This window comes from Leucopleurus acutus, assembly GCF_964270905.1.
Source record: "Leucopleurus acutus genome assembly, chromosome: X".
Taxonomy (NCBI): domain Eukaryota; kingdom Metazoa; phylum Chordata; class Mammalia; order Artiodactyla; family Delphinidae; genus Leucopleurus; species Leucopleurus acutus.
The window spans coordinates 130,356,824-130,369,695 of NC_139148.1; the positions used below are offsets into that span (position 1 = coordinate 130,356,824).

At 57.6% G+C, this 12,872-nt stretch overlaps 1 protein-coding gene across 1 annotated transcript; it reads right to left on the reverse strand.

Moving 5' to 3' along the window:
• Positions 1-3,812: 3,812 nt before the first annotated feature.
• On the reverse strand, positions 3,813-6,098 carry PNCK (pregnancy up-regulated nonubiquitous CaM kinase; the record flags this gene model as incomplete). The annotated part of the gene is made up of 10 exons (XM_082864882.1): positions 6,029-6,098; positions 5,686-5,817; positions 5,388-5,462; positions 5,177-5,315; positions 4,912-5,035; positions 4,659-4,734; positions 4,451-4,563; positions 4,282-4,360; positions 4,103-4,190; positions 3,813-3,950 (listed from the first exon to the last, which is right to left on the reverse strand). Exons 1-10 carry the CDS (start codon positions 6,094-6,096, stop codon positions 3,813-3,815), a joined length of 1,032 nt encoding a protein of 343 aa, XP_082721008.1. The 5' UTR covers positions 6,097-6,098.
• Between the last annotated feature and the right edge of the window lie 6,774 nt (positions 6,099-12,872).

Below are 12,872 nucleotides of genomic sequence, written 5' to 3' on the forward strand. Positions count from 1 at the left end.
TTTCCCAAACACTCCATACTTTGTGTCTTGCCCACCTGAAGAGACAGGGATGGAGACAGGGGTGCCTGGGCGGAGGTGGGGTTGGGCGGAGAACATGGCTACCATGGGCCCTGAATAGGCCTGCTTCTCTCCTAGACTCCCTCACAGTCCCCCTGCTCAGTCCACCATGACCAATGTCCATCTTTCCAGTCCCTCTTCAGCTCCCTCCGTCAGCACATCTCTCTCACCTTGCCCTCCAACATGGCCCCCAGACGTGCCCCTGCCGTCAGCCCAGGCCCTCACACTGAATCCCAGAGGGGTTCGCCCCATCAGCCAGGTTCCCGTTTCACAGGGAATTGACTCAATGAGCTAGAGGCACAGGGAGTGTCAAAGGCAACAACACCACCCGCAAGGCTGCGCTCAGCGAGAGAAGGGTGGAGAAGAGCTCCCCTGCCTTCTCCCCAAGTCCCCACACGGCCTTCCTGTTCCCAGCGAGCCCTCCTCACTTACACAGAGACCGGCAGGAGGCAGAGCCCAAGGCTGCGCGGCCTTGGCTCAGTTATGCGGCCTCTATGCCCCCGCCTCCCAGTATCCAAAGTGGGGATGACGATGATGAGAGTCGCTACCTCATAGTCGAGGCTGGAGTTGATACGGGTGCCTGGCACACAGTAAGTGCTCAATAAACACTCACCACCGGGACTTCCCTGGCGGTGCAGCGGTTAAGACTCCGCGCTTCCACTGCAGGGGGCAGGGTTTCAATCCGTGGTCTGGGAACTAGATCCCGCATGCCGGGCGGCCCAGCCAAAACATTTTGAAAAAGACTCACCACTGAGCTAACCCTTCTGACACCCCCAGATTCGCTCCAGGACAGAGCGTGTGACCCACCCTGTGTGGCCCAGAATGAGGGAGACAGCTTCTCGTGACGCCCACAGGGGCTCCCCCCTCAAATCCAGTCTGGTCCCTGACACCCGGGAAGGCCAGTCCTCTGGCCCCGGCTCCAGACTCACAGCGGCTCAGCACCTCCCCAGCCCGGACAAGGGCGCTCTCAGGCCCCCACCCCGCCAGCGGCTCATCGCAGCTCAAAGACCGAGGCCCAGCTCTCACCTCACCGGGCTCCAGTCTGACCCGTCCCTCCGGCACAGCCTCAGTTCCTGAGCACCTGCTCTTCCCTGAGCCCGAAATGCTCCCACGGCCTGGGTCACCCAAAGCTTTCTTCTCGCAAACTGCCCCCCCCCAGATGGGAAGGGCTCGGAGGGATGAACGGTGACGCCGCTGCCCGACCTGGGGGTCCCCCGTCTCCCTGCTCCCAGATGGGCAGGGTAGGCCTCTCCCCCAGGCTAGGACGTCCCTGGGGCAGGATTTGGGGGGGGAGGAGAAATGGTTTTGAGCAGCTGCCCCAGGTGCTGAAGGATCAACAGGTGGCTGATGGACGTGGAAAAATGTGACTGTGGCGCCTCCTGCTGGCGGAAGATCAAATTGCGCCCTGTGTCACTGCGGCCGGAGCTGGGGCCGGACTCTGACTCCGCAGCGAGGATGTGGCTGCAGCCTGGGCTGGAAGAGCTGGCTGTCTCCGAAGGAGTGTGGTTCCTTCTGGAAGGCTGGCTCTGGCACTCCTGATCAGGCCTCCCTGAGCAGCCAGCTGCTACCTTCCCCGGGCGGATCATTCCCACCGCCTGAGTAAGCCCACTCCCTCCACTGCAGGACCTCGTGCGTGACGGTGGGCACCTTGGCCGGTGGGCTCAGCGCCTGGCACAGAGTAGAGGCCCAATCAATGTTGATGGCAAAGCGAGAAAACGTGAGTGTGCTGGGAGGCCAATGTGAACAACCAAAAGAGGGGAGGAGAGCCAGAGAAGGGGACGTCTGAGGTGGCAGGACAGGAGATGACAAGGCCCCGCGTGGGGGGCTAAGGGGAGGCAGGACAGGTTGTTGGAGGTGAAGAGGCCAAGCTGTAGAGACCGGGCCAAGGTTATGGCAGCCTGAGGTCCCCCAGGCTATGGACAGAGAAAGGGGAGCTGGCGTGGTGGGACCACATTGTGTGACACCAAAGCCTAGAGCAAAGGATGGCCTAGAATTGGCCGTGGGGACAGAGGGGGAAGCTGCCTACCCCTCGGGACTTGCCCCGGGCTCAGGGGCCTGCGCGGCTGTGCACGGAAGGGGGTGGGAGGATGCTGGGAGGAGAACTCCGGAGAGGGACTTGGAGAGGGACTTGTACGTGGCTACCCTCCTCAGCGGAAGCCCGGCCCCTGCTCCAGCCCCACCCCCGAGGCCCAGGCCAGCCCTGCTCTGGGCCTCGCCATCTCCCTTCAGGTCCCAAAGGTCGACGTGGAGAGGTGTCTTCTCCAGCAGGCTCTGCGATGCAGGCTGGCAGGGACCAGTGGGCAGGGGTGACGGTGGGACAAAGGGGTGGCCAGCTCAGCCAGAACCGTGAGGGTGTTGCTTCTGCCCTGACCGGGGCCAAGGAGAGGCCCTAGGAGCCTTCCCCTCATGGGCGCAGAACAAAGGCCGAGCGGAGCCAGTAAAGGCCTGGCGCCCAGCAAGGCCGGGCTCTGGAGCCCTACCCAATCCAGAATGGGGGTGTGAGGGGCAGGGGCTGCACAGACCAGAAGACCAGCCACCGTTCTTCACACCGGAAGCCACGACCCACCCAGCCCGGGGTCCCCAGGGCCTGGAGCCCAGCGGTGCCAAAGCCACGACCCAGCACAGGGGTTGAGGCCCCAGCAGCGCCCCCTCCTGGCCGAGGGGCCCCTCCTCCAGCCTCAGAGACGGGCGGCAGAGCCTTTCGGTGCAAGGCGTGCTCTGGGAATGCTCTGTCTGGCCACGGCCACGGGAAGCAGGGGAAGGAAGGGAGACGGAGGGGGGGGCAGGGAGGGGGGTGAAGACAGCCCGGAACTCTGGTTGCCCTCCTGGCTACAGCACCCGGGGCTCCACTCGCCCCTGAGCCCGGCCCAGGGCCCCAGAGCCACACGCAGGCCAACCTCGAGGGTGGCAGAGCTGGCCGGCTCGGCTGCCTCTTGCCGGCACGTCGGGGAGTGGGGACAGGAAGTTCTTGGACAACCCGGAGCTTGTCTGCTGTGATGGGGGGAGCAGAAGTTCGGGTGGTGACAGGCGAGGTGGCCTGCCTCCTTGGTTTCCTTCCCAGCCCTCATCCCTCCCCCCAGCTCACCACTGCCCATTGCTCTGTCTGTCTTTATTGATTTGGGGAAGACTGGAGGGGGGCTGGAGGGCCACGACACAAGCAGGACCACCCACAGTCAGCAAAGCACAGAACAGCACGGGAAGGACAGCCCCTGGGCCTCTTGGTCTCTAGACGGGGTGTGGCAGCGACAGGGGAGGGAAGTCTGTGGACGTGCCCCAACAGCGCCCACCCCAGTGCCCTGCACCACACCCACAGGGCTCAAGCTCTACCGCAGAGGTGCCCTGGGGTGGGAGGGGGAGGTGGGGGGGACTGAAAGGGTCCATTGGAAGGGAGTCTGGGGGTCCGTGCGCTCAGCCTGGGGTGGAGAAGAAGAGAGAAGCACAGGGAAGGGGGCAGTCAGGAGGCGCCCCTGGCCTGCCCTGCGCCCCCTGCTCCCAGCCCAGGCTCTCAGCAGAGGTGCTCACTGGGCCCCTCGAGAACCCTCACGCCAGCGGCATGGCCTGCCCCCCACCTCTCTGTCTCATCCACTTCTTGGGGACCCCGGCCCCTCCCCTCTTTCGGTGCTCTCTGCCCTCAGCCCGCTACTCTGTGGGGTCCACCCTGCTGAGCTCTTGGCCACATGGGGCCTGCCACCCCCTGAGCTCAGCGAGGAGCCAGGTCCCCGCGGGCGCAGGGCTCACCCCCACGCACCTGGGTGTCACCACTTGGGGGGCTGGCCAGTGCGGAGGCCCGGGTGGCCGTGGCTCATCACCCTCCGTCCCGAGGCGTCCTCCCCCTCCGGGCTCTGCCCCAGCTTGCGGATGTGGCGCAGGAAGGAGGTAGCATTGAACGCTCGCTGCAGGGAGAGGGGTGTCAGGCCGTGTCCCGGCCCTGGTCCCAAGACTTCGAGGACCGTAAAGACCACCGGCAGCCCAGACCATCCTCGTGAGGCTGACGGACGGGGCGGGCAGCCTTGAGCCGCGTCCCCAGGCCCCTCCCCACACTGACCTTCCAGTGGGTCCGGGCAAAATTCTTCTGGATCTGCTCACTAACTGAGCCCAGGATGTCCTTGTCAAAGGCCGTATCCCCGGAGATCCTAGGGCAAGGCCGAAGGTCAGTGAGGGGTGGGGGTCTCTGAGGGTGTGGACCCTCTGGCGCCAGGACAGCTCAGCAGGGGTCCCGCTCACCAAAGATGCTGTAAGGCCTGCTGGCAGGTGAACCTTTTCTGGGGATCTCGCTCCAGAAGGTGCCGGATGAAGTCTTTGGCTGGGACAGGGAAACCAGGTCAGCCCGCCCCATCCCCACGGCCCCACGGCCCTCCCCGCTCCCTGAGCTTGGGGTCAGCCTCAAGTTCACCTGATTCTGAGATGTCATCCCAAAAGGGAGAGTCAAACTCGTAGCTGGCCCTCAGGATCTGGCTGAAGAGTTCGGGGTCGCTCTCATCATAGAAGGGGGGGTACCCACACAGCCTGGCACCCACAGATGAATCACCCAGCTGTCCAAACCTCCCCAACCCAGCAGGGGGCAGGCAGGCAGAAGAAGAGCCTTCCCAGTGGTCACTCACAGGATGTAGGAGATGACACCCAGGGCCCACACATCTACGGCCTTCCCGTAGGGTTTCTGCTCCAAGAGCTCCGGGGCTGGGGGCCAGAGACAGACAGACGCACGCCCGCGCACACGCACAGCACGCCTTCAGTGCTGCCGGGCTCAGCCTAGTGCACCCCAGGAGTGGCCCACCGCCTGCCCTGCCCCTGGCACCTCGGCTCCCACAGGGTACCCCGGCCCCCGGCGAGCCTCGGGGCACCCCCCTCACTTACCCACATAGCCCGGGGTCCCACAGGCGGTGCCTAGCATGTTGCCAGCCTGGATTTTGGAGAGGCCAAAGTCAGAGACCATGATCTTGGAGTCCTCGAAGGGCGTGGCATAGAGGAGGTTCTCAGGCTGTGACACACCGATGTCAGAGAGAACACCGGGTCAGCCGTGGCGTGGTCCCCGGGGCTGGGCGCCCGCAAGTCCCCCAGACCCGTGGTGCACAGGGACGCGGGGCAAGGCCTGGGTGGGCGGGCAGGAGGGCAGAGGCACCTTGAGGTCTCGGTGCACGATGCCCAGGCTGTGCAGGTAGGAGACGGCACCAAGGACCTGGCCCACCAGGTGGCTGGCGTCCTTCTCCGTGTACGAGCCGCGCTCCATGATGCGATCGAACAGCTCGCCCCCTGTCACCCTGGGGGGGCAGGGGCTCAGCTGACCCGGCCCCCCGGCCCCGCCCACCCCCGCCTGACCCCGCCCTCCTCACAGCTCCATGGCCAGATAGAGGTGGGAAGGGCTCTCGTGGACGTCCTCCAGAGCCACGATGTTGGGGTGGCTGACCCTGCAACGGCAAGAAAAAGCCCCTTACGGGCCGCCACGGCCCCCTCTGGACCCCCAGGGAAGCCCTTCACCCTCTTCTCTTCCTCCCGCCCCTGCCCCCTACCCTACCACGGGCCGCCCCTGCCGGTCCAGCAAGGCAGAGCCCCCGGCCAGGCCTTTCTGGGGACACGGAGGAGGCAGGGCGCTCCACCCCAGGAGGCTCCCAGCCACTGCGAGGCGCACACCTGCGGAGCACCGCGATCTCGTTCTCCACCAGGGCCTCCTTGCCTCGAAGGGCCTTCTTGGGGATGCACTTGAGGGCGACAAGGTGTGAGGAGCCCCGCTCCTGGGCCAGCACCACCTCGGAGAAAGCGCCCCTGCGGCAGAGGGGGAGGCAGGAAGGGAGGGGAAAGGCGAGGAGGAGGGCGGGGCGCGAGAGCAGAGGCGGGGAGGGAGAAGGGCCCCCTTAGCCGAAGGAGATGGGGAAGCCCTCCCCGTCCCATGCCACCCATCCCCCCACACAGATACACACATTCACTCTCACTCACACGCGCGCGCGCGCACACACATACACACACACACACTCACGAGCCGAGCTTCTCCCGGATCTCATAGACGCTGCTGATGTCCTCCGTCTGTTTCTTGAGCAGCAGCATGTCTGGGGGTGCAGGGAGAGGTGGAGGGAAGCTCCCTGAGCGAGGGGCAGCCCCGTCCCCCAAAGCCCAGATCCGGCAGTGCCTCAGCCACCCTCAGCCACAGCCCCATTCAGGAACACAGGTCCCACACACCCTCCCCCAGCCCGTTACATCTTGCCCCTCCCCCACTGTCCAGGTCCGCACTCCCAGGTGGACGCCTCCAGCGAGGCCGCCGCATAAACTCCTCCCCCTCCCAGATACGGCCACGATCCGACGCCCCGCGACCTGGCACCCCGACGACGATCAGCGCCCAGAGACCCCCTCTCCGCCCCCACACAACCTAGTCAGCCGCGATTGGCCGCCTTCCAGAAGGCTCCGTGCTCCCCCCACGGCCCCTCCAGGCTCACCCCCATCCGCAGCGCCCAGAGGCGCCCCCGGCCGCCCCCAAGCCTAGACCTGCCACCCACGGCCCAGCGCCCACAGGCACGCGCCCCCCAGGCCACCGACCCGCCCTAGATGCACCTGCGACCCCCGCGCACAGCCGCCCGCCACGGCCACCCACGCGGCCGCCCGGCTCAGCCCAGCCCTCGGCGCCTCGCGGCGGGAGGGACTCGGCAGCCCGGGCCTCCCGCGTCCCGAGCTGCGTGAGCCGCGCGCGTGCCGGCCGGGGGCGCGCCGGGCGTGACAGGTGTGCGCGGGGCCTGCCGTGGCCCGGGACACTGCACGCCCCCGCCAGCGCGCGCCCGCGCCCCGGAGCGCCGGGTGCGGACCTGGAGCCGAGGCGAAGCCGCAGCGTCGCCTAGCGCAGTAGCCACCGCGCCGAGCCCCCCGCCCGCGCCCCGGCGGCCCCGCCCCCCTCCGCGCGCGCCCCCGCCGCCCGCTGGCGGCCGAGCACGCGGTGGCCGAGCGCGGCCGCGGCACTGCAGGGCGCCTTGTAAGGCAAGCGGCCGGCGCCGGCCGCCCCCGCCTCTCTCCTTTGTCATTCGTGCGGGTTCCCGCCGGCTCCAGCTCCTCCCGGCGGCCTGACTGGGTCGGCCCCAGGGCCTTTGCACCACCGGTGTCCTCCACACAGAAGTCTCTTCACCCACATGTTGACCTGGCTCTCTGGGTGCCTTCGGGTCTCTGCTCTAATGTCCTCTCCGCAGACAGGGCATCCAGGCCACTTGACCTAAAACAGCCTCCTTCCCTAGCCCCAGCCCTGCCACTGCCACTTCTGCCACCTTGGCCTGAACCCCCATCAGCACTCAGTTGGAGGACAGCAAAAGCCTCCTCGCTGGGCTCCCCCTGCCCTCTGCCTGCACCCTTAACCTCTCCAACCGGCAGTTTCTTCCCCACCGAGCAGCCAGAGCATTCCTTTTATTGAGATCATGTCACCCCTGAGCTCCAAACCCTCCCACGGCTCTTCGTGTCACTCCAAACCAAAGCATGAGTCCTTACAGGGGCTTAAGAGTTCTGCGTGATTGGTCCCTCTTCCCCATCATTGCTTTGGCCCCTCTCCACCCACTCCCCACCACCACCCCTTGCTCAAGCAGCTCCAGCCACACTGGCTTCTTAACTGGTCCTCAAGCACACCACACATGCACCCGCCCCAGGGCCTTTGCACTCACTGCCTCTCTGCCTGGAACACTCTTCACTCAGGTATCTGTTTGGCTTGCTCCCTCACTCCATCAGGTCTCAACTCAAATGTCACCTCCTCAAAGAGGCCTCAGCTGTCCCCCTCCGACACATTCTATATAGTAATCACCCCGCCTGCCCTGTCTGAAGAGCCTGCACCTCTGCAAAATTACCTTCTTTGGCTTGTCTTCCTCAGCAAAGCATCCACTCCCAGAGAGTGTCTCTGTCAACTTGGCCCAGGAGAATCACTCAGGAAATAAGTGCTTGGTGAATGAATCCAATCCTTCATCCAACAATTAGTGGATTTGTCCCATCCAGTCTCATCTCGGTTCTGGCGCCCCTCCCAGGGAGTCCAGGTCCCACCAAGGATGGGGGCAACAGGTGTCCTGGCTGTTACCAAGAGTACATCCACACAGGCCAGGGCCCGGGAGTAACCTGCTGGCTCTATCTTTGCAGGGGTCTGTAGGCCCCCAGCCTGACACAAAGTCTTCAAGAGGGTCTACGGGGCAGGCAAAGGTTTTAAAAAATCATCTCTCCAGACCTCAGCTCCTACATGTCCTCTGTTCAAAATGGCGGGTCTGAGAAGGCCCCCTCAGGTTCCCTTTCCCAACCGCCCCTCCCAGTTCCTTCGAGAAGGCTCCAGGGGCCTCAGCACTTGGAAGCATGGGCCCCACTCCCAACTGCTCAAATCTGTGAACAGGGTTTCCTAGATCTTACATCTAAAAGAGAAAAAAAATAGGAATGGAACCGACAGTGAACCCCATCTCATGCTGGTGGTAAGTCCTATGTGTTTATGGACACTTGGACAAATTGACACAAACCAAAGCCCCATATTATTTGCTTGTTTCATAATTATGCATCCACATGTCGAATCCACTGCCCTGTGGTCACAGGTCCTCACAAGAAATGTAATGCATGAGTAATAAAAGGCTTCCCACGTGGGGAAGGACAGCAAAGGAGGCTGCTCTGAGGGGCAGCAGATGGAAAGTGGAGGCAGGAGGAAAAGGACCCACTTCCAAAGTGAGCCTGTGGCATCAAAATCAGGAAGTGGAAGTGTAAAAAGTGATCTCACAGTTTTTGTTTTAAATCAGTATTTACAATACACTGGAAATGACACCCTTCACGACTGTTGAAACATCCGTTGAAATACTGTAGATGTCAACTTCAAAAAACACATGTGTGTGTGTTAGATGGTGGTGGATGTAGAGCTTTTCAAAATCCTTTCAGGGGATGCCTTACAGAAAAATGAACGCAAAGTGGATCACAGACCTAAGTGTAAAATGCCAAACTTCTAGAAGAAAACATAGGAGAAAATCTGTCTTACCTTGGGCTTGGTGATGAGTTTGGGGATGCAATATGAAAAGCATGGTCCATTAAAGAAGAAATGATAAATTGGACTGTATCACAATGTGACATGTTAGCTCTGTAAACAACACTGTTAAGAGAATGAGAAAAAACGAGAGAGAATGAGAAGACAAGCCACAGCTTGGGGAGAAATCTTTGCAAAACAGATATCTGATATAGGACTGGCACCTAAAATATATAAGGAATTCCTAAAACTCAATAACAACACAAACAACCCAATTTAAAAATGGGCCAAAGCAATCAGAGAAGAAAAAGAACTAAAAGGAATACAAATTGGAAAAGAAGAAGTAAAACTGTCACGGTTTGCAGATGACATGATACTATACATAGAGAATCCTAAAGATGCCACCAGAAAACTACTAGAGCTAATCAATGAACTTGGTAAAGTTGCAGGATACAAAATTAATGCACAGAAATCACTTGCATTCCTGTGCACTAACAATGAAAGATCAGAAAGAGAAATTAAGGAAACACTCCCATTCACCACTGAAACAAAAAGAATAAAATACCAGGAATAAACCCACCTAAGGAGACAAAAGACCTGTATGCAGAAAACTATAAGACACTGATGAAAGAGATCAAAGATGCCACAAACAGATGGAGAGATATACCATGTTCTCGGATTGGAAGAATCAACATTGTGAAAATGACTATACTACCCAAAGCAATCTACAGATTTCATGCAATCTCTATCAAATTACCAGTGGCATTTTTTTACAGAACTAGAACAAAATATCTTAAAATTTGTATGGAGACACAAAAGACCCCAAATAGCCAAAGCAGTCTTGAGGGAAAAAAACGGAGCTGGAGGAATCAGACTCCCTGACTTCAGACTATACTACAAAGCTACAGTAATCAAGACAATATGGTACTGGCACAAAAACAGAAATACAGATCAATGGAACAGGATAGAAAGCCCAGAGGTAAACCCACGCACATATGGTCACCTTACCTTTGATAAAGGAGGCATGAATATACAATGGAGAAAAGACAGCCTCTTCAATAAGTGGTGCTGGGAAAACTGGACAGCTACATGTAAAAGAATGAAATTAGAACACTCCCTAACACCATGAACAAAAATAAACTCAAAGTGGATTAAAGACCTAAATTTAAGACCGGACACTATAAAACTCTTAGAGGAAAACACGGGCAGAACACTCTATGACATAAATCACAGCAAGACCTTTTTTGATCCCCCTCCTAGAGTAATGGAAATAAAAACAAAAATTAAAAAAATGGGACCTAATGTAACTTAAAAGCTTTTGCAAAGCAAAGGAAACTACAAACAAGACGAAAAGATAACCCTCAGAATGGGAGAAAATATTTGCAAATGAATCAACCAACAAAGGATCAATCTCCAAAATATATAAACAGCCCCTGCATCTCAATATTAAAGAAACAAACAGCCCAATCCAAAAATGGGCAGAAAACCTAAATAGACATTTCTCCAAAGAAGACATACAGATGGCCAAGAAGCACATGAAAAGCTGCCCAACATCACTAATTATTAGAGAAATGCAAATCAAAACTACAATGAGGTATCAGCTCACACCAGTTAGAATGGGCATCATCAGAAAATCTACAAACAACAAATGCTGGAGAGCGTGTGGAGAAAAGGGAACCCTCTTGCACTGTTGGTGGGAATGTAAACTGATACAGCCACTATGGAGAACAGTATGGAGGTTCCTTAAAAAACGAAAAATAGAATTACCATATGACCCAGCAATCCCACTACTGGGCATATACTCAGAGAAAACCATAATTCAAAAAGACACATGCACCCCAATGTTCACTGCGGCACTATTTACAATAGCCAGGTCATGGAAGCAACCTAAATGCCCATCGACAGATGAATGGATAAAGATGATGTGGTACATATATACAATGGAATATTACTCGGCCATAAAAAGGAACAAAATTGGGTCATTTGTAGAGACGTGGATGGGTCTAGAGACTGTCATACAGAGTGAAGTAAGTCAGAAAGAGAAAAACAAATATCGTGTATTAACGCATATATGTGGAACCTAGAAAAATGGTACAGATGAACTGGTTTGCAGGGCAGAAATAGAGACACAGATGTAGAGAACAAATGTACGGACACCAAGGCATGAAAGTGGCGGAGGGGGGCTGGTGGTCGGATGAATTGGGAGATTGGGATTGACATATATGCATTAATATGTATAAAATGGATAACTAATAAGAACCTGCTGTATAAAAAAATAAATAAAATAAAATTCAAAAAAATTTTTTTAAAAAGGGGGCCAAAGATCTGAACAGATACCTGACCAAAGAAGAAATACAGAGAGCAAATAAGCATATGAAAAGATGTTTAACATCATATGTCATTAGGGAATTGCAAATTAAAACAACGGTGAGACACCACTACACACCTCTGAGAATGGCCAAAATCTGGACCACTGACAACACCAAATGCTGGCGAGGATGTGGAGCTACGGGAACTCTCATTCATTGCTGGAGGGAATGCAAAATGGTGCGGCCAGTTTGGCTGTTTCTTACAAAACTAAACATACTCTCACCATACAATCCAGCAACCGCACTCCTTGGTATTTTACTCAAAGGATTTGAAATTTTATGTCCACAGAAAAACGAGCACAAAATGTTCATAGCAGCTTTTTCAGAACGGGCAAAAGCTGGAAGCAACCAAGATGTCCTTCATTAGGTGAATGTGTTAGTTTCTGCTGCTCAAAATGTGCATTTTAAAGACATGGCAGAGCTATGGGCTCCTGGAGAAGAACAGGTAGAGCATTTGTATCTCAAAGGCCTGGGGAGCAAAAGGCAAGTTCCTTCTAGGATGACTTTGTTCCCTTAAGGCCAGAAAAAAAAATTGTTTTCCCTCCGTACTTACAAGCCTCTTAAGATAAGGAGGGGCGGTTTGAGGGGTAGTAAAGGTTGGTGGGATGTGGATTGTTTCTGGAGCTCCACCTCTGATCCTGTACAGACTAGATTTATAAAACAAGGAGGTTTTTTTTCCTCAAAGAATTGAGTGGCCACCTCAATGGTATCAAAAGACTGACACACTCATTCACCTCATTCACCTATGTTGGAATGTTTTACTTGCCCTCATCTAGCTTAGGGGAGAAGGCCTCCTTCACCCCAAATTCCTATCAGCGATGGTTAGTTTAGTCAGACCAGTGGCCTCCCATTTTGGTAATTTATTTATAAACACTTTTGAGGATCCTCCCTGGGTTTAAGAAGCTCTCTGATCGTGGCCCTCGAGGCTGGCCTACAGCCTCACGTGGTCCCATTTCTAAAGGTAGCCTGACGATAGCAGCTCCGCCAGGGACCTCTGCGTCCCAGGCAGCGGGGTTCACTTGAGAAACAACCTGGGGTGGAGGGGAGACCCCCTCTGGCTTGGGATTGAGGCAGGCTCCCACGGGCAAGAGCAATCATTTTTCTTGGCGGGTGTCTTCTCCGTGAGGGTCTCCAGCTTGGACTATTGTCTGGAATTCAGTGAGCAAGTCCCTTCCCAGCAGGGGACGGGGCACTGAGGGGCGGGGCACTGAGGGGCGGGGCACTGAGGGACGGGGCACTGAGGGGCGGGGCACTGAGGGACGGGGCACTGAGGGACGGGGCACTGAGGGGCGGGGCACTGAGGGGCGGGGCACTGAGGGGCGGGGCACTGAGGGACGGGGCACTGAGGGGCGGGGCACTGAGGGACGGGGCACTCAGGGGCGGGGCACTGAGGGACGGGGCACTGAGGGGCGGGGCACTGAGGGGCGGGGCACTGAGGGACGGGGCACTCAGGGACGGGGCACTGAGGGGCGGGGCACTGAGGGACGGGGCACTGAGGGGCGGGG